Source organism: Lepisosteus platostomus, chromosome 9 (genome assembly GCF_059453375.1).
Source record: "Lepisosteus platostomus isolate fLepPlt1 chromosome 9, fLepPlt1.hap1, whole genome shotgun sequence".
NCBI lineage: Eukaryota > Metazoa > Chordata > Actinopteri > Semionotiformes > Lepisosteidae > Lepisosteus > Lepisosteus platostomus.
Genome location: NC_142619.1, coordinates 44,959,905 through 44,985,157, shown reverse-complemented (window position 1 = coordinate 44,985,157; position 25,253 = coordinate 44,959,905). Strand labels below are relative to the sequence as shown.

General features: G+C 36.0%; 2 protein-coding genes across 2 annotated transcripts in view; one reads left to right on the top strand and one right to left on the bottom strand.

Moving 5' to 3' along the window:
• cog5 (component of oligomeric golgi complex 5) overlaps positions 1-25,253 on the top strand; it is a 187,072-nt gene that overhangs the window by 19,812 nt on the left and 142,007 nt on the right. The window lies entirely within an intron of this gene.
• gpr22a (G protein-coupled receptor 22a) lies at positions 3,224-9,007 on the bottom strand. The gene is made up of 3 exons (XM_088645192.1): positions 8,389-9,007; positions 5,912-6,982; positions 3,224-4,852 (listed from the first exon to the last, which is right to left on the bottom strand). The coding sequence occupies exon 3, from the start codon at positions 4,846-4,848 to the stop codon at positions 3,550-3,552; it is 1,299 nt and encodes a 432-aa protein (XP_088501318.1). The 5' UTR covers positions 4,849-4,852; positions 5,912-6,982; positions 8,389-9,007; the 3' UTR covers positions 3,224-3,549.

Here is a 25,253-nt window from a genome sequence, read left to right as displayed (position 1 = left end):
TATAACTAGGATCAATTTCTTCAAAAAGGCTTTGAAAATACCCTCTGATAATGATTTTTTAAACATTGATTCAACGTGGTCTTTTATGCACTTTATTAAAAACCATCCAAGGAATTATTCTATTCGTATTGTTAAAGATTTGTGGTTGCTTGTAGGTGATATTTGTTGTGGAGTAGGTTTCATTTCACAGTTACTAGCAAACACATTAACAAATCCAAGCTGCTGTCTGACTTCTTACTGCTTCTGGAAAAATAAATGTATAGATCAAAAGAAAGGGAGCCTTTCATGACTGTTTTTAACCTTAAACTTTAATGAGGCTACAGTGGCAGCTGCAGTAGGCTGGTAAATAAATGTGGTTTTACTCCAGTCCCAGGTTTTCACATTGGTAACTAAAAAGGCTTTTTGGTCTTTATTTTGAAATGTAAATTAAATGTCCCCTCCTTGCATTGGATATTACTGGAAATTCATATTAAACTTTGCATCATTAATTCAATTCTAAGGCAATCTGTTATACAGTGTCACCATTACATGTGTTTGTTGTTTCTGTGATAGACGTGATCTGGAATCTTGTTTCTTACATGCATTAACAACAGCTGTTGCAGCGACAGGCTTTTCTGCACTGCTGTGTGACCAAAAAGTTGGCTTTCTTAAGGCTGATATTCTTAAAATTGTGCAGAAATGATAACAGTACTTACACTATCACTAGGAGGGTTTTGGTAGTTATGATAGTGATGTTGCTGTATTTCAGAGGAGACACTTTACTTCTACAGCGGGAAAAAAAAAAGCTTAGATGGTTCAGAAATGCTGTTTACACTTAATGTGTCAGTGTAGACAAATCATCTGTTATACAGAAATGTCCTTTGTTCAAGGTCAGCAAAGCGTGTTTGAAAGGGTTTTATGTCTTGTGAAAGGATTTCTCATTGTATTGAAACCTTGACTAAAATTATGCATTTAATCATTTTAGCACATTTACGACCAAAGGTAATGGCATTTGTTTGTGAGTATCTAGGATGTCAGACGTCGCAACACAAAGTTAAGAAAAATGCATAAAATGATTCTGCGTGGCTGCACTTTGTGTCTACACCAAAGGAGTGGCTTCACAATATTTGTAAGATTACAGCACTTTCAGCTGCAGTGATTGCTCTTTTCCTCTGTAAAGCCTGTTTGACCTAAAGGAGTGGGAAACTGATGAGCTGCTGCATTGTACATTGGAAAGGCTCTCTTATTTCACAGCTCTTTTCCCTACATTAATAATTGATCTGCGTTATGATTTCACTGGTAGGCTCTTTACCTTTTAGCTGCATTTATTTGACAGAATATAAAGGGTTATGGTTTTAATGATAAAGTGTAATTCAGAGAGATGCAGAGTTGTGCTCACGCTAATGCAGTGATTGGCATTGTTACCATGGTGAAGGTCACTGTAAAAAGGTGTCTGCCTGGGTAAACCTTTTATGTCCTTGAAATGTGTGGAGTAGGGTCACAGGCCATCCTCTCTTGCATCAGTATTGGTTTGGTTTACATAACATCTGTTTTTACTGCTACTTCAAATCAAATCTTGTTATTCATAAATATTAGTACATTTAGAATAATAAGTAACAAAGCTGTCCTTGTGACAGAGGGGGCTATGCTATCACCCTCTTATAGGATGTTCTCCATGTCTCTCCTTAGCAAATAATGAGGGAAAAATGTTAAAAAACAGCTCATTTCAATATCATATAGGGGAAAAACACCTTGGATCTTTTATTCTACGTGAATAAAACATTTGCAGATTTCTTTCATAAGTGTGCATATAAAACACCACTGGGTCTACTGAGAGTGTGCTTAATTTTGATATTTTGGTAAAATGTTTACTGTAGTAACAGCACAAAACATTAAATATCCTGTTCTTTAACAGCACAATGCTGGATAAAATGCTTCCAATATAGATGTCTGCTGTCTTTCTTCTTATACAGTACGTTAGTAGCTTAATATTAACACAGACCTTACCAGTACACTTGCTTCCCCCTCCCCCATCTACAGGTCTTAATGCACCGGCTATAGAGCATTATTCTCCCAGTGAATTTTGTAATCTCAGTTTTAAATGATAGCCTTTTCACCACTCTACAATTTCCTAATGCATAACAATGCACATATTACTACAGTATTTGTACAATCATCAGAACATCATAACTTTTAAATGGTAAAGACTTGTAAGAATTGTTTTATTCAGATCACCATGACTACTGCCATTAGCAGTAGGTAAAGATAAGCAATATATAAATAGGCATGACTTGACAACTTGTTAATGGCTCTGTACCTTGGTAAATTACATAATTTAAATGTAAGATGAGCTGCAAGGTAGGCTTTTTCCACATAATGAAAAATATTTGATTTAGTGAGAATATGTTTGTGATGCACAGTCAATGCAGCTGTGGAAAAAGCCAGGAGAATTGTAGGCATTCACTATAGAATTGTGTGCCACTATAGAATATTGACTTTCTGCATGCAGACTCTGCAGTTCTAAGCTTATTTAAACTAGTTACTTAATATTCTCCTAATTCTAACTATTCTATTAAAAATACCCAGTGGTTGTAGTTTTTTTTTTTCAGCAAATGAATGCGAACCTGATAACCAAACATTGTTGGTTAAGCCCCTTATAAGTGCAATACCACTCTTCTTTCATTAAGCAGACATAACGATTGAACAGCCTATTAAAGTCACTCCCTCAATCATTTAGCATATCACCGTCCTTCCAGCTTTCTGAGCTGTTCCAGTAGCTATATCAGAGTTCACAAAGCCTCTAAAAGAAATACTATTAGCTAAATAACCTGAGATTACATCTTGAAACACCTTTTTGTAAAAAAAAAAGTAATTTAAAAAAGGCTTTTCAGATCATCATAATAGCTCTGATCAGCGTTTCTAATTAGCCTGAAGCAGTAATGACCTACGAAACACAGTGCTTAACACATTTAAAGACTCCCATTGCTATATCTTAATACATCTCTTCCAAACAAACATGTTCTGGTTTGAAAGCTTAACCAGATCCATTTAAAATATTTTATGAGGTTAGAGCCAAAGGATGGATGAGTGGGGTGGAGGATTAAATAAAGTAATAAATCTCTGCTCACAGCTGGTCAGTAGTATATAATATGTGTTGACGTGATGTTGTAGTGGTATATTGTCTCATTTTCACGCAATGTTGAGTTAATTGCAGTTAGTAAGGACGCCTTAATAGCACACAATATTTTTCCTACTCGAGGCTATTTATTATAAAGGGACAGAGATATAGTGCTTAAGTGGCTTTTTTATATATATACATATATAATATATACATGGATCTTAAGTATTTACACAATGTATAGTGACATTTACAAAAACCATGCAATATGTACACACAGTCCTGTATCAACTTCTAAAATGTTTTTAACAATAAATAATAATAAATAATCCCCCATTTTGGACATTTGTACATTTATTACAGTTGTATTTACATAACTACTTTGGATGAGTGATTTGTGTATTATGCATTATTACCTGACTGGAGTAAATGGCATTTTACATGTAATTTGCTTATTCCACTTCTTCGCTTGCTAGACATTTCTGCCTAACTTCGTTTTCTTCAAAAGTCACTTTTTTGTTCCGTTTTGGGTCTATCCACGAGTTGTGAATGACTGCATTGTTAGGCAAGGGGTCTGCCTCCACTATGGACACCACTCTTTTTTTCATTTTGCTCTTTAGTACTTTTTGAAATTTCTGTCGCGTGAAGGCGTATAGCAACGGGTGAAATATTGTGGTTCCATAAGCCATCACCAGAAAGCCAAGTCTTAGCCTGACCAGAAGACTGCTTGGCCCCACGCTTAAAATGATTGTGTTTAAAACAGTGATAGGTGTCCAGCACAGCAGGAAGGTGGAGATGATCAAGAGGGACATCCTGAAAACCCTCTTTTGTCTCTCCCGCCTCTCACGGTGACGCTTCACAGCTCTCCTCAGAGCAATGATGACGGACACCGAAGTCCTTACGCCGAACATGACATTACGCCCTCCACTGCTCTGCGACACGTCGGTGGTTTCGTGCTGTGTGGTCATCGATATTGTCTTTTTCTTCCGGGCTTTTTTCTTTTGCACTGTGGCAAACCTGGTACCGATCCTAATGTTCAAAGCCTGCAGGATTTTGGAATACGTGATGAGCATGACAATGGCAGTGAAAAAGAAAATGGGGATCTGGGCAAGGAGGTGATAATACAGCCCCAGCTCAGTGTAATATCTGTTGGTGTCCGTGCCAGGGAGAGTCTTGTTTTGCTCCGTTTTGTCACCTTGAAAGTTGAAGAAACTGACCTCCATGAATGGTATCAGGAAGCTAAAGAATGACACAATCCAAATGATTGTGAGCAGCATGACTGCCCTACCCATGGTGAGGATACGGTTTGCTGGCTTTACCGAAATATCATAGCGGTCCAGAGTGATCGCAAGCACGTTGACTGCGGTCGCCACGCTGGCGAAAGAGACACAGGCCTCATGAAAGCAGCAGATCAGAGCTGTGTTGCTTTCTAGGGAAAGCAGAATAATAACGATGGTGAGGGGGATGCAGCCCACACAAATAATGACATCCAGCACATGCAAGTTCATAGTGACAATGTTACTGACTGAATTGATCAGGTTTGACTTCATGCAGTACAAGACGAGCACTGTCAAGTTGCTGCTGAGGCCCAAAACAATTTCCAGCATGAGAAAGCCAGTAAGTGAAACCTGAAAGCTCAGTGGGTATGGCAATGCCTGATTCATGTTGCTGCTGATGGATTCAGTACTGTCTCGTACAGTAACGTTGTTTTCCGACTGCATGGTGACTTCCAGCACTGGGGGGATATGCATTATCCTGCAAATAATGATGTTTTGGATTAGTGCTATAATTGTTAGCAGGCTTATCGCATCATCAACTTTTATCATGAAAATAACTTCAAACACTGTGGCAAGAAGTGGGAGGACTATATCATTGTCAAGGTCAGAATATAATTCATATATAATGTATAAGAATATATTGTGAGCTTTAGTTCTGCCACTTTCAAATCATGATTATACTTTAAAAAAGTATTAGAATGCTTAACTAAATCTATTTGACATCTTCACTTACACAATAAAATTTTTTGTTAGCTTTTTTGTGTAATACTAATATAAAACCAGAATGAAATATTGTTTGAAAGTATGAATTATGTAATGAGAGCAGTTGATCCATGAAGATGCTAAAGTACAAAAAGATCTATTCTATCTATGTTCTGTAACCAACATTAGTGCAACTCAAATTCAAACCATTAAGATTTTTCTGCATGGTAAAATAAGCAAGACATAAATGGCACTACTTTTACCAAGTGTGGATTCTGAGCAGCAGCAGAGTTGTTATCTCAAAAATATTTAGTGTTTTAGGGCTTCAGCATTAAGTACTTTATGGTGTCTTGGCTATTATGTGTTAACTGGAAAAACATATAAATGCATTAATATTTCTTCTGATTGCAGTACATACACCATAAACAATGCTGAAGCACTAGCAGTTTAGCATCAATAAGATGGGAAGGTACTGTACAATTTTTTATTTATGAATTTACATTTAATCTCTTCTACTCAGTGTTATTTTAAAGGCTCGTGTAAATGCAGCATGCTTACATTAAAACACCATTACTTGAATTAAGTAAATTAATTCACTAATTTGTTCTTTGGATTTCAAAACAGCCTTTTCTAGGAATGGAAAATTATGTGGAAGCCAAATATATTTACACTGGACTTTTTGATTTTTCCAGAGGAGGTCATACAGGGGATGTGTTGAGGGAATCGTGATGGAAATGACTGTCGCAGAAGCCAACAAGCAAAAGGCGGCAAGGCCTCCTTGCTTTCAAAGGGAAATGCTGGAAAAATGATTGGGTTCATGCAGCCTGTGACTTACCTTTCCCCTTAGTGTTTTCTTAGCCTCAGGAGGCTGTAAATGGGCTAAAGCTGATTTGCCGTTGTTTGTATAGGATGTCATTAGACCCAACCATTTTTTTTTTCTTTTAGTTCACTACAGCGATTTGCGTTGCTCTTCACCTTGCTGGACACTTATTTGGTTCTTTAATTCTTCGAGGCTTGACATTCACTTCCCTGGTTTGAGTGTGTTTCCACGTTCCAGATGAATGAAACTTGTGTCCTCAAGACTTTCTGGCCAAAAGATTTGATAGATGAGAGGATCAGGAATTAAATGTCCAAGCCATGTCCTGTTTACAAAAATATTGTATTCCCAGGCAGCCAACTCTTAAATACTGAAGAGTATGTGTAAATTTCACAGATGTCGGATTCTCCTTTTTGTAGCAAGCAAATAAAGTGTGCATTTTATTATCCAGTTTCTTACTCATCAAAAAAAAGTTTCATGTTGGGAAAAACTATTTATTTGTAAACTTGTTCAATGAGATTGTTTTCACGGTTTATAAAAGAAAAACATGGAGAGCCAGGTTCTTCAGAGAGCAGTTTATTTTCTGTCACAGTGTAAAAGGAGCTAATTATAAGTCCAGGATGGAAATGTATCCCTTTGTCAGCTGAGCATAAGATTTGCGTGCAATTGTGTTAAGGCTGAGGGCGCAGAGTGAGCTGAGGAGCTTCAGTCAGCTAATTGATGTAGATCTTCATAGTCCTTTTACTTTGTGTTGCCATATTAAAAGCCTTTTGACTGCTGCAGGAATGAGATGCAGTGAATTGTAAATAAGAATTACACGTCTTCCACTTTGAACACCTTGTCAGCTTCAGAGGAGGGCTGATTTGGAGAAATTGTTCAGGTAAAGATTCTCTCCATCAGGGAGAAATGAAAGCCCTTGTATTAGAAGTAAGAAGACTGCTAGAGTTTCGAGCAGACAGCCAGCCTTATTTATTCAGTCATTATTTGTAAGAGCGAGTGGACTTTCTGGAGCCGGTAAAGACATAATCCATTATAAAAGCCTTGATTAGTGGTGCCTTTATCTTTTGTAGTTACTTCATTGTGTATATCCTGGAAATTAATAGAGAGGCTGTTAATTAAATTCAACTGAGAGTTCTCTGAGAGACCAAATATGTCATTTGTTATAGACAGTTGGTTAACTACAGTCTTCTCCATCAAACAGTGCAAACTTTGCTTATGTTAAATGCATGCTCAGAGATTAGGTTGCCCTTTCACTTTTTCTTGATAAACATACAGGAGAACCAGAGTATTGCGAGAATATGAACTACATTTGAATATGTTGAAGTAGGATACTTATTTTAGTACACAAGCACAGTTATATTTCGATAGGTTCATTGGATGTTAATCTTGAAGTCCAGCAGAGTATGAACATGTTGTTCCTAATATTCTATTTATTCAGGGTTTCAGAAGGAACACTGCATGTTTGGCTCACAGGGGGCTGTGGAGCCAGACAAATTATAAAAAGGAAAAGAGCTAAGTCTCTTACTTTATAATGCTGCTATTCCTTTTAGATTAATAGAATATCAGTAACTATGCTGATAAATTGTGAAACAGCACACACTAGGTTTAAATTAAAATTAAAAGTGAACACGCAGAAATCTCACACTGGGGAAAATTGTCAAAGAGTGTTAGAAGCTGAAGCTTTAGTCATATGTTGTGTCCAAAATGCAGTTTTCCTCTTCTATTATGCAGTTATATCCACATGTAAGTCTTTTTCCCCTTTAAACCAGAATGTTTTAATAAATCCAAATTATAGTTTAAAAGAAAACAAACTTCAATCTAGTAATCTATCACATTGGGAAAAGACACATCTGTCATTGCCCTTGTAAAAAAACACTTTGATTTTAAAATTTTCTTGGAACTAAATATTACACTACATGCTTAGAGTTACTGTAGTGTCTTGCTCTGATGCTGTTCCCAGTGATTACAGCACAGCATGGACTTGTTTAAATATACGGAGAGCTCGGCATTTTCAGCATACAAAAATCTGTTACAAGCACGGCTGAAAATATCATACCGTATGCATTTCATGAAGGTGTTTGTTTCAGCATTAATGTGTATGTTTAGAATGTTTTTCTACAACACGTTTTCTAAATGGTATAAAATTAATATTCAGTTAAAACAATTACTTGAGTTTAAAACTAGATGAAGACTGTACTATCTATAAATACTGTCTATATGCATGTTTGTATGCATATATCACACTACAGGACACTAAATGTATGCTTCCTATGTAAGAATGCTACATGTTTTCTAGTACAGTTTTTGTTCTGTGACCTGTACTGTTTAGAAATCCGACTAACTGCTGTTTTTTTTAATATTGTAATATCTTTAAGGTGTTACTTGACTCTCGTTTTTCTTTTTGAATATTAAAAATTAAAAATCAGTTATTAAAATACTCTGCTTTATTAAGGCTGGGTCTTTTTTCTTCCAGCCAGTAGAAGAGAGAATTTTACCTTGCCGTAGAAGTGCTTTGGAAATGCATCTTTACAAGCTCTTAAAGCAGTCCGATCACCACAGCTTCACCATCCCCTTTGTTTCCAGGCATCCTGCATTCTGAGAACATCCAAAACTGCACTTGAGGAGCAGGGATTTAAAGAAACCTGCCCCACTTTCATCCAGCTGTTCTGAAATTCTTGCCGTTCAAGAAAAAAAATGTGGTGAACCTGTTACTAGTGTTTGGTGGCGGTGGCTGCTGTTGCTGCTGCTGCTGCCGCTACTACTACAGAGGCTGGTGCTTCTGTGTCTGCTTCTGTTTCTGCTCCAGAAAATCAATAAACGTCTGAAAATGCGTAATGAAAGTAATTTAACATGCTGAAGCCATCATGTCTCCAGAGACAACATTCAGATCCAGTCTTCCCAAAGTGAGAAGTATTTTACACAGTGGCTGTAGGGCAGCTCTCGCAGAATGACAGCTTGACTTGTTTCTGTGCTTCACTGCAGAGAATTGCAGTGCATGCTCTTGTTGTGATTGGTCTCTCATAATGGGCTTAACCCCATCTTCTCTGTGTAGGAGGCTTCTTTGTTCTTTTTCCATATTGATGGTTTTGTGGTAGAATATATCGGATTTTTCCAAGTGAAACAGGAACCCCTTTTTCAATATACCTATTTTCATTTCTCCATAAGCAGCAAGTGGGATTTGGTTGTGTTTTATATATAGTCACAGGGTCTCGAGCATACTTGATTGATGGAACGAACTGGCCTACAATACTTGTTTGGAGATGTGTGTGTGTGTATAGCCATTAATCCATTAATTAATTATTACTCCTAGGCAGCACATTATTAATATTGGTCAGTTAGTTAAAAATTCAAATTTATCTCAAACTGGTAAAAATAAATAAAGGGAGATGGAGAGAACTTGAATACCTGATTGATAGTTTTAATTACTTTTGGCTGTCAGTTTGCTGGAAAAATCACAGCCCTCCATTAATTTTATTTGCTTCATTTACTGTGTGAAATCAAAACCAGACGGCAGCTTTCTTTTTGACAAATAGCATTTAAACATTACTGGTAACCATGGCAGGTTGGGGAATTTCAACTTCAGCAGTGTCATGTTTACATTCAGTACACAGTGCCTGCCTGTTGTACAATATTTCGTGAGGACTTCAGATGTATCAGTTTTTAAATTAAATAGAATGAGCTTTGTAATAAGCATATAAGACAGTACATGCCAAACATCATTTCAGCAATCAAGGACGAGAATCAAACCTAAGCACGTCTTTATGCGTCTTTATTGAAAGAATTTGACAAATGTGATTTGTATAGATTGTTAGATTTTTCAGACTCATTTTTCAGACAACTAAAATGGTTTACCAGCTCAGGCAGAAGACAGTGCCTTATTCTTTTTTTTTATTGTATTGCATTCTTATAGATACCCAGTTTTTGATATTAAAAGAGCTGAAGAGTGCTGTACAGCCAGACGTTTGAGTGGGCGTGCATTGTATGGAGTCTTATTGGCCTGATCTTAGGATTTAAACTACCTCTCTGACCTCTTGGCACTGCATCAGTCTCTACTATACAGTAAGTCCAATGAGCACCTAAAGCCTTGTGACATTTGAACAAATGTGATGTTGTTAAATTCAGATTCAGGAAAGAAAGTTAATTGTGAATGTGGTACAAGGCTGCTGGCTTTAAACCATAAGGCTTGGCTGTTTGGCAGAGCGCAAGGTGGAGTTAAATGACTGGATCTTATTATTCACATTGACTTTAAGCTGCATAATCGCATTAAACTATGCTACTTATAATGTAAAGGATGAAGAAGAGTACATTGTGAATATGATGTACTCCTTCAGATCTCATTTGTAAAGGGAGTTATGGAATAATCTAGTCAATTATTGCAGTTAATGAAAATGAAATATTACCAAATCATATACTGAGCCTATCATTTCTCCATGATTCATCTTAGAAGTAATGTAAAGTAAAATAAACACTCAGGCATAATGCTAGCTGTTCCCTGTATCATGCCAGTGTTAGTGTTAACTTGACAATATGTCATTTGAAGCTTTATAAAGTCATTTACCTTCTAAATCCATAAATCTTGTGACGTCAGAGTTGTGTGCTTTTGGTGACCTGTTTTCTCTTAATCAAATCATTCAACTGATTCACAAAGACACAACATGCTGTTAACTTACATTTGCCAGCATCATAAATAGCTATTATCAAAAAAACATGTCAAAATCCATGTTTTTGTTCTTTTTTCTTTGTTTTCATATTCATGAATATGAACGTGCATTTAAGTTATCACTCCCAAAAATGTAGAATTGTTTGGTGCCCTGATCAATCGTTTGGGCTCATTTATCATTTTTAATGCATTTGAACTGGTCCAGTTTGTTTTAGGCAGCACATTACACAAATCTGCTTTGTAGCTTTTTGTGTCATCATTGCTTTTTTGTGGCAAAAATAGGAGGCTTTGATGTAGCTGTGGAGGCTGATCAGCAGGAGAGGGAAAATATCTTGAAAGATGATCCCTCCCAGAAGAGTGAGAAAGCTTCACAGATTTGAGTTGTGAGTTATACATGATACGTACTGTATACAGTATCTACATATTCCATTATTTACTGAGATTTGTAAAACCTGTAACATCAGTACAAATGTAAATTCACTGATATGCACATTTATTATGCTAATAATATTCTGATTCTTCATGTTATTTACTTAATAAAGCAATAAGCAACTGTACCCCGAAATTAATAATATCAGGACATTGCCTACAGTCATATGTTAATTTTTTGGGCATGTCTCTGAACAATTTTGCCAACAATGATATGTGAAGACAAGTAATGATTTCTTAATCTGTCAAACAAAAACCACTGTAGGTCTTTTGGCACATGTTACCGTTTCTGCCAAACATACCCCAACACTTACTATATTCCTCATCCTACTGCTACTCCTGGGTCCATAGGAACAATAATAGACCCAGGGAGATGTGATGTGATTTATTAGCTCGCTACAAGCTTCTACTGCAACTACTGTTATATTTGAAACCTACTAGGTATTTCATTATTCTGCGTCTCTAAATTTTTGCGTGCAGTAACATTTATCTTACACACTGTGTTACTGTAGCAACAACTGAACAGAGCAATATACACATTTTAGAGGCATGTAAACAAACAAGCGTAATTTAAATATTAACAACAGCCGAGAGCTGGTTACATGAGGAGAAAAGGTTTGTGCCAAATATAATGGATTCCTTTCACATTGTGCGGAATGACCCAGTGACCTGATTATGTAGTGAAACAATACAAAAATAAGAAATATTGTGCTGTTTTGTGTTTTTATTTAATCTAATTTAATATATACCTACATATGTATGTATTATATTTTATGTAAACTATATTACCTTACATCTGTATTTGTGTATGTGGTATGTTCTGATTAATATTATTTTATTATTCATTATTGAATTATTTGTATATTTATCAAAACACTCTTTTACTTTTTAAATATCAAATTAAATTTCTTTCTGCCATTTTGCACACCAATATGTGAATATTGCAGTGTTAACATGATTCATTGTGCTGGTGTTTTGTGACGTCCTGAGTTGTGGACAGAACTCAATTGCATAATTGAAAATCATCAAGAAAATTATGATGGTATATCTACGGCTGTTGGACAGAGTTGCCAAATACATGGGGGTGCTGTACTGTCAGAAAGATGTTCCTCTAAATTGATATGTAAATTTAATAATTTTTTTATTTTTATAAGTAAGGCCAGGATATTATCAAAAGAAGCTCAAATCCCATATCATCCATTTTGAACATTCTTGGTCATTCATTGAGTACTCAATTAACCAGACGCCTTTAAAGGAGTCGATTTGTTTAATCCCCAAGATTGCGTATTTTTAAGATACATATTTGCAGCTAAGGAACACGAGTCCCCTATAGTCCAACCTGTCAACCTCGGACCCCATCTGCGAAACTCAGAGAGCCTCTGGTTCAAAACAACAGTTGTTGAAGTATCATCCAAAGGGAGGATTTTCTTTTTGTTTTTACTGATATTAAGTAAAGGTTAAGTTTGCTCAGTGGGATGTTGTTGAAAGATGTGTTTGTGGCATGAATGCCCCACGTATTCAGCATCTGCTTCTTACCTGCCATGTGTCACCCAGGTGGGTACTGCTCATCAGTGGTGGTTGAAGTGGGTCCCCTGGTATCTGTTAAACACTTTCGTATGAAAACACTATATTTTTATTATTACAATCTAACCTTTTCACCTTCTCACCTTGCAAAGGATGCTTGTTTTTATAACATTCATTTATAACTGGAGCATGTTTGAAATGGTTTTAGTTTTGTGTCACTTTAAGAGAGCTCATAAAATAATAAACCTGGTTGTAATGCTTGGTTTTAGTTGGATCTGTTGATAAGGAGACCTGTATGGGTAAAATAGGATTGGGCTGTTAGGAAAGATCAAAGGTAAAGACTGAATATGAAAGGTGAGAAGAAAAGCTGTGCCTTCATATTGTAGCAAAGCAGAAGTGTCAATAGCAGGGTAGGCCTGAACTGGAGTTGCTCAGCAATGACTGTAAAAAGAGCTTGAGTATGATGGGGATTTTATAAGTCTAGTGGAGTGTTACCAGGCCAAAAAGAAACACTGGTTGACACTGGATTTGTTATGGAATCCAGTGTCCTCTTACCTTCTCAAAAGAAATTTCACCCAGTTAAACCAGTACTATACTTTTAAAAATCTATAACTCAGTAATGACCTTAACTATTGACTTTTGGTGGTTAAAATTGCCCATACTGTGTTGTATAGCTTTAGAAATGCATGGCCATGACTTTTGTCTGTCCAATCCTGTTGATCTCTCAGTGTGTGTTTTTGCAGCTTGCTGTCCTTGGAATGTTCATCCCAGTATACAGTGTGGAGAAAAGACACCCTCACAACTTACTGAATCAGTGTGTGCACTTAGTTTTTCACACCACGGTATTGAATGCTGGCTGAAGGTTTTTAAATAAGTAATGACAGAGTAGAATGTTAGTGTGTTATTGTCAAGTGAGGTTAGTTTTATCTACTATTCGGACTTGGTAAGGACTAGGTGAAGGTCCTTATCTTAACTTGTTAAGTTATTAAATATTTTAATGGAGCATACTTTCATTTTCACTTTACTGCATGTCTATGTGATGAAGGTCAGTGGTCTGGCAAGAACAGAGCTTTGATTTTGTGATGTTCTATCAACATTAAGTGTTAATAGTTTAGATTTAGTTCAGCTTTTAATTGAAGTTAATCACCATATTAGAAAATTACTAGGTTCTGCATTATTTACAAGAATGGAACTGTGTAATGTATAAATAATAGTTCCTTGAATATTAAATATGTCTGGAAAAATTATCTGTGAGATGTTTTGTACACATTATGTATGCTTTATGATACTATTTAATGGGGAGGAATAGCCTTTTTATGTTTAACACTGATATTATGATAAGAAAAGGGAGCACATCCAAGCAAAGTTGGTTTATTATTCTTTTTTATGTGACCCTGTATAAGGTTTCTTGAAAAGGTTATAAAGAGACAACTGACTGCTTTTCATGAGAAGTCAGATAAACCTCCCCCAGTGTTTAATGCTAATACATGCAGAGCACATTGTTGAATCAGTGCAGTGAGACTGATCACAGTGACCTCATAAAGTATCAGCAGCAAACAGTTTCTCACTATTAGTATGCCAAGGTACTGTACATGTGAGCATTTGTGATTATGTAATTTTGCAGTTGTTCTTCATCAGGTCCCTTAAAGCAGGACAACCGAAAACATACTTGGATGTTTTTTTTAAATGATAGACCACCCTTCAAACCTCGAGATTTGAACCTACTTTTTTGAATGTCTGGTTCAGAAACCTCCTTTGTAACTGATGGGTACTGAAAGAGATCCTGATTTTTAAAGAAAAAAAAATGAGTAGGCAGGCGATGAGTTATTTGACTTTTGTTTATCAATTATTAATAAGGCAATAGCTGGTGCTAGTGAATGGGTGAGTTAATCATCATTGTCATTTTTACTGTCACTTATTTTTTCACTAGAACAAAGGCAATTGTTCTTGGCATCACTTTCTTACATTCTTTCTGCAGTCTCTGTGGTTTCTTATAAGTGATAGTCCTACCTGACTCTGTGACACACCAGTTGCCCTCCTAAGAATATATTGCTTTATCAGGCTTCAATTATATGAACTCCTCGAGTCAAACTTCTGCTTCATTAATAATGCTAGCTTAGTCATCTCTGGGGTGGTCAGCATGTCCTTAACTGTATTATGGGGCCTATTCTGCACCAATAACAATTATAACTTAGTATAGTAGAATTAGTGAGTATTGTTCCTGTTTAATTCTTTATTCAATATATTTATTCAAAATGTGTGTAAATTCTATAATGCTGATCGATGTGTTTAAATTCTACCACATGTCATAAGTCATTTCTCATTACAAACATCCAGGAAAAGGATGAGCTTTTTTCAGTCTTTTCAGAAAAGAGGAACATCTCAGCTGCTTTGAAACATTTTCAGAATGCCTAAGGGATTCTTTTATGTACACACATGGCGTATTGATGAGAAACAAGCAGAGTATAAAGTAGATGAAGGTAGGTAATGACGATGCATTTCATCACAAGGGGAAAGATCCATCTTAATATGGAAAGAGTTTTGCCATTTAGGATAGCAGCTGTTGCTTGGTGCTTTAAAAAATGTAGTTATTAGAAAGCGGATTTCACCAGATTTTAAAGAATTAAGCTTAAACTTCACCCATCCCCATCTGTAAAATAAGACTGTATGATAGTGGATTTCTCTTCACATTTATCATTGGTGTAAAAGTACTCACAGTGTAGCACGTATCCTAGTCACTGTGATCAAGTTTAGATTAAGCAGTGAGGCATGATTTTAAATTTACACTTCAAAACCATCTTAAATGATGACTGATTCAACTTATGCATTAAAACTGGCAATAGGAATTAAGTGTAAACTACAGTATGGTTCTTCATTGGACCTCTAATTGTTAAAATTATTTTGAAAGCAATTAGAACACAAACATTGAAGCTGAATTAGGTGATCTTTTTCCTCTTTATGGGTTGGGATGTCAAAATATGTATTAACCAAATCACCACAGCATAGACACTTTACTGTTTTTTAGATGATTCCTGTTTATCAGATTAAAGTGCAGGACTCCTTCTTACCTATTCCAAGCATCACCTTCTTTCTTCATGATGATGATCCTTCTGTCATTTTAGACACTTTACAAAGTCATGTTCTTCAGCTGCAAAATAAATATCCTTGAACTTCTCTGAATTTTCTCTCAGAAATCAGTGGCAATCTGTTCTATCTAGGGCGAAATGCAGTAGTTTAGATGAGATCAGTCTAGGTAGATGTGGGACGTCATTGTATTATCCCTGCTACTTGTGTTCCAAATTCTTAGTCATGTTCTAGGTAAACTCAAGCATACCTTTTTTTGTTGCATCTTCACAATTCCTAGAAAATTCCAGTACGTAGATAAATGATAAATCTGCGGTAGCACTTCATTTTTTGTCATTGACTAGACTCCAGTTTCACACCACAAGTAATCCTGTTTCAACAACCAAGCATTTGTCTAAGGTTATTTCATAGGCAATGCATAGAATTTCACTACACATGGATATGGCAGCACTGCACTTCCTTTTCTATATCAATATTCTAGGTTCTGGTATAGGTCATCGACTAGTCAAGTTTGCAGATGATGCCAAAATAGCAGGATTAGCAAACACTATATAAGCAGTAAATTAAATAAGCAAAGATCTACATAAAATGTAAGACTGGGCAAACACCTGGCACATAACAGTGTAGACAAGTGTATTGTAATAAATGCAGGTAGAAAAGACATAAGCTACAGAGACAAAATGGGAAACAGTGAGCTTGAAGAGGCTGCCTGTGAAAAGGATGTACAGTACGTGCTTATCTGAATGCATCACATACATCTAGACAGCATGAATTGGAAATTCCATCCATCCATTTTGTAACGACTTTATCCGGTACATGGTCCCATGGCGAGCCAGAACTTTTCCCAGCAGGCAACAGGTGCCAGACAGGATACACCCTGAATGGGATGGATGAAGGTTACAATTAAAACTAAAAGGGAAAAATGCTTTTAAAGTTTTGAAACATTCTAAAATAAAACCAGTATGCCACATTAAAAATGGACAGTACAGATTCTCTCGCTAAGACCTCGCTAAGAATATTGTGTATAATGTTTGTCACCATGTTATTGAAAAGGTACTGCTGCCCTGGAATTAGTTTAGAGAAGAGCAGACAGATACTGTACATTCCTGTGATTTAAGAGAATGTCCTGTACTGACAGGCTGAAGGAACTGAACCTTTTTGCTCTTGACAAGAAGACTACAAGGGAACCTGATCCAAGTGTTCAAAATCCTTAAAGGTATTCACAAAGTCAACCCAGTTTAATTCTGCAGAATGAACAGTGAAACAGGTACACAGGGCACAGGTGGAAACTGTGGAACTGCATTTAAAAGTAAAGGAGTTGCAATACTGTAAAACAGTTCACCCAACCATGTTGTTAAAGCCAATAGACTGGCAACTTTCAAAAAATGGCTAGATGAAGTCCTTTGATCAGTTAACCACTGACTACCAAACTAGCCTCCTCTCAGTTGTAACCTTTCCTATATTCTTATGCACCTACTGTACAAATCACATACGCTGTACCTCAATAGTTTCATTTCCTGTCTGGAAAACTGGAATGGCGTTTCAGAGGATTTTGGGACTTAAACTAAGAGCTAGCAAGGAAGATTTTCCATAACCCCTAATAGAAGAGGAAGACTTATTCCTGAACAAACATCTGTTTACGTTTGTCCAGTGTCAAAGAGCTGTTAGAAGCCGTGGGAAAGAGCAGAAATTCCTACAGAAAAGATTGTGTGTGTTCAGGATATGAGGTCTTTGAAGGGTCTTGTACAGTAAGATATTGGTCCCCTATTCACTTACATCAAGGATATCTAAATATCTTATAAAAAATATCTTTTATCTCCTCATATTTGTGTAGCAAAAAAATAAAATAAACATTTTATTACTACCTTTACAGAACAAATCTTATTTAATATGTTGTAATTCACAGTCTTATTTTAAGAGATAAAAGGAAGAAACTTCTGTTGAATAACCTAGTATTTGGCCTTTGGGATTAAAAAAAAAAAACATAATATAATATAAGTGTAGCCCCAATCCTGCTGGCAGCATCAACATTGTTCTATTGTACCCCTCAGTTTTTAAATTAACCTCGTTTTTCTTTTCTTGTGAAATTATTTTTCTTTACTTTCCCTAAATGACACAATTGACAAAAACAAATCTTGTGCTAGAGATTACTTAGGATATTGGGTTTGAGACACCTCAGCAAAGGCAAGCTCTCTTAATGTTACCTGCAATTTCACACAGGTTTATATTGTGAAATGACATATTTGTGACAAAGTGCCTGATATTTTTCGGTCAATGTTATGGTTCTTATTTTTTCTTTCAACTATATATGAATCATTCTCAACACAGTGGAACTCCTGGTTCCAGAGTGTGGAAGAGTCACAGAGGTGGAGAGTCATGTGCTCAGGCGTCTTCCTTGGCAGTGACCCGCACTGAAGATGCCTCAGGGCCCGCAGGGGGAAAATCCGTGGATCAGAGTCAAAAACAAGTTACACTTTCCGTTCAAAGATGAATCTGGCAGATTTATTGCAGAAGATATTGCGTTTGTTGCCGAAGTTGTGCAGAACTTCAAACCCAGTTAATGACTTTAACTGGAACCAGAAAGTGAAATCAGACAAGAAATAAAGTCAAGCTAAGTGGGATATAACTTTAAACGAATTATCACAGCAGGCTTTATCAGGGCCATACTGAGAGGAGGTAGAAAATGTTAATTTTATAATGAAGCCTAAATGTTTAATTTTGAAAAGGTTACTTGTAATAGTGCTTTTTAGTTTTAGGAGCAAGATTTTTTTTTTTCCATTTCCTTTGTGGGCTTTTCTTGAGCCACCTTACTTTCATAATGAAAAGCAGGTTTATTTCACGCTTGCTTTCACACAGTTATCGGCAGGTACCTGGCCGAAAGCCAAGTGGAATTTATTCATGTCTTTATCCCTCTACCCCTTTTTTTGTTGGTAAAGAATATTTGCATCGCTATAGGGTCATTACGTGTACCCATACAATTATTTAATCAGATGCAGTTAGATCTCCTAGGGCAGCTTCGGTAGCGTTGTCAAGTGGAGAAGAATTTGTTCCCCAGTAATATATTTATTAAAATTGAAAAGTTGTGGGCTCTCTTGTACCTCGTGGTAAGAGTGCAGTAGATATTGGAGTCTTGAAAAGAGGAGGAACAGTAATTTTATGTACCATATCTGCTTTCTCAACCTGTTTTTGTCCTAGGGTCATATCATTTTCCAGCTTATGTGTTACTTGACAGGTAAACACTTCAATTAATGCACAGTAGTGAAAGTTCCTTGTGTCTTGACTGAATGCTTATACTTCATCTTTGATGGATGAAACATTCTTGTCACGCTAGGTACTGTAAATTTTCTGACTGGCTTGTGTTATTTAAAAACACTAATGTAGGCTTTCTTTCTGATTCCCTTTGCTGAATTGAAAGGAAGCTCCTCTTCCTGACCATTGTCTCTTTTGAGTTTAATTTTACTTAAAATGAAGTAGGATAAATGGATGTTCCCGCAAAGACAAGTACATTAGCTGTGGAATATGTATTGTTGACAGCAAATTTCATAGTAATCTTGTATTTTTTCATCAAATGAGAGGTTTTGGGGGGAGGTTTGAAATGCTATTAGTGACATAACCTTACAGCCAGAAATAATATAAAACTGCATATACATATAATGTATATAGTTTTGTTCAGGGAGTGCTTTCTGCAACTTATATAGGATATTTCATGCCTAACACAACTTAATTTGTGTAGACAACATAAAACATAGAAGATTTCCAGGAGGCATAAAATATCATAAAAATGTAAAAAAATAACACTACAGGACAAAATATTAATAAGAAAAGGTTATATTATAAAATAGTTTCCCATGAGATTTTAAATTCAAACTGATGGGGAATCTATAATCATATGCAGTCAGGAGCTCCTATGCCTTTTAGTTCTTATTGAGTCTTTCAAGTTAATACTTTGAAATGTTTGTTTAGTTCAGATTTACTCAAAATGGACTATTCAGAGATGTCACAAGGGGCCTGCTCATAAAAGCCATATGTGGATATTGTGTACGTGTGTCGTTGTGCCTCAGTGTTGAACTACTGGTCTCATAGTACCGTCACAGCTGACAGCTTTCCGGAGCTATTCAAGGAAATTACTTTTTTAACATTTTTTTAAGCTGAATGTGCTTAGTCGTGAGTTTAGTATAACTTAAATTGAGGGTCTCTACTTGTTACATTAAAAAGTTAGGAAATGGTTTTGTTGATTTCTGTTTTTAAATGATGTCAAACCCGTGTTCATTTGTTTTTCAGAAATGTTTTTTTATTTTTAAAATATTCAAGAGTTTACATGGTATTTTCACTGCTTATTGTAAAGTGTCACAATCCCACTCAAAAGTCTAGAAACGAAAGGAATCCTTGTAGCTTTCTAGAAAGGAAAGATGATGCAGAGCCTTCCAGGCAATTAGGAGGATCTTAAGGAGCACATGATATTTATGAAGATATATTATTGACAGAAAATTGCATTGTTGTACTCGAGAAGAGGTACAGCAAATGACCAATTTCTCTCATTTCTTAGACTGTTATCTTTGGAGCCCTTTGCTTTGTAAATCAAATGAACAGCCTATCCTCCTATATATCAAGAAAATAAGTTTACTGCAGCAGACCTCTTGTAGTCCTAAAAAGTATTGTATGGTCTCCTGGTCAATATGTACATTTTCTGAATGGCCAAAGACACATGTTTATTGAAAATATTTCCGAAAATACAACCTTTTTTTACTTCTTAACAGACTTCATTGAATTAATTCAGTTTGATAAAGGTTAATCCTGGTAACAGCATGTTTCTGTATGGATCAGTATAATCATTGTACACTTTCATTGCTTGGTTTGACATCTGAAAATGAATTATGGTGTTCAATTAGAAACTACTTGTATAGTTTATTAAATGATTTTCATTACAAAAAGTCTCTGTTTTAGCAGTTGGATTAAGTGAAATATTTTTTGCAGGTTGACAGTTATTTTCTGACATTTTTGCTGCTTAATATTTTGCAGTATTTATTTTCAAGTCATATTTCCAGTCATGTGTTACTTTAAATGTTGTCAAAATGGAATGAAATACTAATAATGTAGTTCTCTTAATTTATTAAAAAATGGCAGTACTTACATGTATGTTTTGTGATTGTGAACAATTTGGTGATTTCTTTATTTCAAGTGATGGAAATTACCTCAATGAGCCAGATTCTCTGAAGTTCAGTCCTTTAGATATTTACCAGTAAATATAACATACTGCTAAGCTCAGTGAGTCAGGAAATAGCAAAAATGAATTTGGATTGTGCATTTGGATGGTTCAAGACTATACCATATATTTCAGGAATTATTTCCCTGTTTCGTTTTCCTCTTTTTACCTTTCTGACCATATAAAGACTTTGCTTTCTCATCTTTAAGGTTAATCTGAATACAATTATTTCAATGTGAGATGCTGAAGCACATCCAACTGTTCATATTTTAGGCATGGTCTGTTTTGTAAGAAAACACATTTAGAATATATAATTTAAAGTTTAGAATTTAAATTGTCAGGTGTTATATTAAAAATGTATAGTGCACTAGTAAGACCTCATTTAGAATATTTAGAGATTTGTGCTCTAGAATCAATTTAGAAAAGACCACTCCAAAACTTAAAATTAATATTCTCAGTTTTGAACTACAAGGATACCTAATTAAAATTTACAATTTTTCATAGGCATTCACAAAGGCAACCTAATAGACGTCTTCAGTGTAAATAGTGAAACATGACAGAAAGGACACAAATGAAAACTATAAGGACCTGTGTTTAAAACAGCAGACGCATTTTTATGCAAGGGATTGTGTACATCTGGAACAGTCATGCTGTACAGCTTATTTGTTTCAGAACAGCCTAGCCTAGTTTAAGAAGTTGTTACCCAGGCTTCTTGCAAAAAACAGCTGGATACTTGAATCAATTACTTGATAGTGACTAAACAAACTACATGGACCAAATGACTTCTAAAGTCTTTTTCATAACCTTTCTTACATTCTTTCCGTGCAATGTAAGGCATGTGTGTTTAAGATAACATTTGCACACTAGCAGTGTAGAATGTAAGTTTGATAAATCGCGCTACATATATGTGTTTTACTGATAAATTAAAATTATTTCTGTTTGTACTTCTGTGACTCCAGTTTGTTTTAAGGAAGACTAATATCTACAGTTGAGTGTCTACATTTTATGGCATGTCTTGTGTTTCTTTAGGACAGTGTCAGAGGTACTCTGATGTACATGTCTAAATCAAAATGAAGATTAAGAATATTTGTATATCAACAATTTATTCAAAACCTTTATAACTACTACTGTAACATCTTTGACTGTTATTAATACAGTGAGAAAAAAGTTTGTCATTTATCTCTTAAATTCACATTGATCAGAATGTTAAAAAATGTAATCACAACAACTCAATGTAAACTAAAATTATTTAGTGTTTTAGTAGCTTATTCATCATACATGTGCTTATCAAAGCTAATTGATTGTCAGGTGTTCCTCAGAGCATAGTGTTCCTCTCTCCACATCTACACTGCTAAAAGACTATATTTTGTTCTACAAAAAATACAGGTATCAGCATTGTTAATTTAAAATATAATGGCTTAAGTCTCACTAGATCATTATAGAATTATTTCTGCACACTGAGATTAAACATCTTGATAAAACACTCCCCCCCCCGCCCCAGCAATGCGTGCAGTACACTTTGAAATGGAAAATGTGCACATGAAAACGTTTTTTTCGGCTGTGATTTCCTATACCTGAATGCATTTAATGAAAAAAAAAATGTGGAAGAACCTCCTTAATTCATGTAATTCACATTTTTTGTACTTTCTGGATGTAACTGTCTAAAGCTTAAGTCTAAAAAAGCTTTAAGATTGCTGCCTGATATATGCATTTAAGTACTGGCAGCTTTAACATAAATGTGTGTATTCATTTTCCAATTCATTTTCTAACCACGGTGTCCAATTAAGGGTCACTGGGAAACCAGAGACAAGCAGCTGGTGCATTGTGGGTTACACAATGGATGGGACGTCAGGTCCATCACAGGGCATGTGCAGACACGGAGTCAAACACGCACACCGGAGCCTATTTTCCTAGAAGCAAATTAACGTATGTCTTTGGGCTGTGGGAGGAAACCGGAGCATTTGGTGAAAGCACACGTGAACAAGGGCAGAACATGCAAACTCCACACAGATAGCACCTTGGTTCCGGAATTGAACCGTGGGCTCCAGCACTGTGAGGCACCAGTGCTTCCCACTGCACCTCTGTGCCACTCAAATGCAAATTTTGTGAGAGACAAAATTATCTGTTTTTATATGCAAATTGAAAAAGACACTATTATATGTACAGTATTTACATATTATGTAAAAAATGCCGTTTTTCAAGGGATGTTCTGTTTTTACATAGTGTGTTGCTTTGTGTAAGAGTCTCATGGGTTGGGGTGTTACAGAACAAGAGGGAGTCCTTGCAATAATGAAGAAAAATCTATGTAATTTTCACCTGTGTGTGCCTCATGCTGGCTTTCAAGGGCATTCGTAATTCTGCTGTGAATGAGCGGTTCGTTTGAGAAAGCCAAAGGTTATTTTTTGTGCTAAAAATCAGACCCAGTCTTGTCCATGATATACACCCTTTTTTTATAGCATACAGCCTGAAAGTGAAAAGAACATAAAGCTTTATATGAGATTTTTTTAGCTGATCTGAAAATTATTTTTCATATCTCCAAATTCATGTTTTACATATTTCTCATTTTTATTTTTGTTTTAGGAACGTCTTGATCTTAAATACTGGCAGGAGAATTTAATAGCCTTCATAATGTCCTATTGTCTGAGTTTAGTTCCTGTATCTCCGAGTTCACTTAGGCATGACAAATCAATAAATTGCACTCGCGCCTCTTTTGTCTTATTCCTCCATTTATAATTTGTATCATCTCCTGGAGGATTGACTGAATAACTGAACCGTGAAGCTTTAGGTCCAGCTTGGGTGTCTTTTTGAATGGTGAAATGATTTTGTGAACTACCAAAAAATTAAAGTTAAATTTCTTTTTAAATTCATAACTGATTACTTTTAAAAAATCCTAATAATTTTGATTTCAAACTTCCCATCTGAAATCATTAAGTGCTCTTTGGCTTGTTTTAACTTCTATGACCTCCATGCCACATATGGGGGTTAGAGATAGCTTCTAGGTCTTTTTAGACGTGAATCATATTCAAGTACTGTTCTTAGAATTAAAACAGTGACTGTGTAATGACCTCAAGAAATCTAATATGCCTAATCCGTATAAAAATTATTATAATGCCCCTGGAAGAAAAGTAGTGTCAAGACAGGGTTTTTGCCTCTGATACAAAAGAATAGCCTTAAGTTGAAACATGTTCTGTTAGGTTTTGTGAATGTCGTTGTTGTTGAGCATTAGGTAATGATGAATAATAAGGCAAACGTTGTTCTACACTGCTTTTGCATCCAGGTCCTCTATTACACATACTGTACAGTCATCTCTGAAATGATTGGCATCCTTGATAAAAATGAGCAAAAACAGCTGTATAAACACAGGTAACAAGCTATAGTTTATAACTATATTCTTGTATTTTAATGCAATTCCTCAGAGGGAAATTTATTTTAATAGTAATAATGTTATCTATCAAAAGCTTTTGATAAATGTGGTATGTTTTGCACCCCTAATGACACTTATAAAGTCAGACAGTTAAATTTGCGTTAATATGTTGCCTTTTTGTGTTCATCTCAGTGTTAAGGGGCTAGACCCAATTGACCTACCATTCTAAGCCACATTTTTTTTCAAAACTTCAGGATGGTAAAATTCAGAAGAGCAGAGCAGGGTGATAGGACCTTCCTGTTGTAGACACACATGCTGTTTGTAGAACCCTAGTGCTTATGGAAGGACATCCCTTATGTGCAATGTTGAGGTGATAAAATCTTGAGAACGCTGCACCTTCCTTGTAGGTGTGTCACAAAACAATTTGAGTACTGTAGGTATCATAAACCTAGACAGACAATTTAGTGACACCTTAGATATCTGAATTGAAATCGACATATAGTAGGAATCAGCACATAATATTTGCAACCCGGTGATCAAGCACGAACCAGATTGCCGATATACCAAGCTAAGGGAAGTACCTCTGGAGTTGCTTGTTTACCTGGCCTTACCTGTCATGGCACATTGAGATGGCACACAGTAGAGTTGACTTTTGGTATACTGTAGATACCAACTTCCTCTTGTCCAGCAACCCTTGCAGGAATTGTAGAATTATCAGAATGTCATGAAGTCATTGCGCTTACTGAGGTACCAGGACTGGGAAAACCCCCAGCTTGCATGAACACTGTGTCCTTGTGGAAGGTGCTCTAATGCTCTGGAGGGTGGAAATGCCTTCTGTTGAGAGACTCTTTCCCATCTTAATGGTGATATACAGGAGCAAAAAACATAGATGAAACTGCAGGTTCTGGGTGGCTTAGGGTCCCATTGCCTTGGTCAGGGTTCTCCCGGGAGACGTTGCACAAGGAGAGTAAACCACAGCTGTCCGTGACAGTGAGGAGCTATCAAAAGCAGCCAAGCGAACAGCAGAGAAGCGAACGAGGCCTCCTGTGGCCAGGGGAGAGGGAGGACGTTTACGTCCAGTAGTCTCCTGCACCCA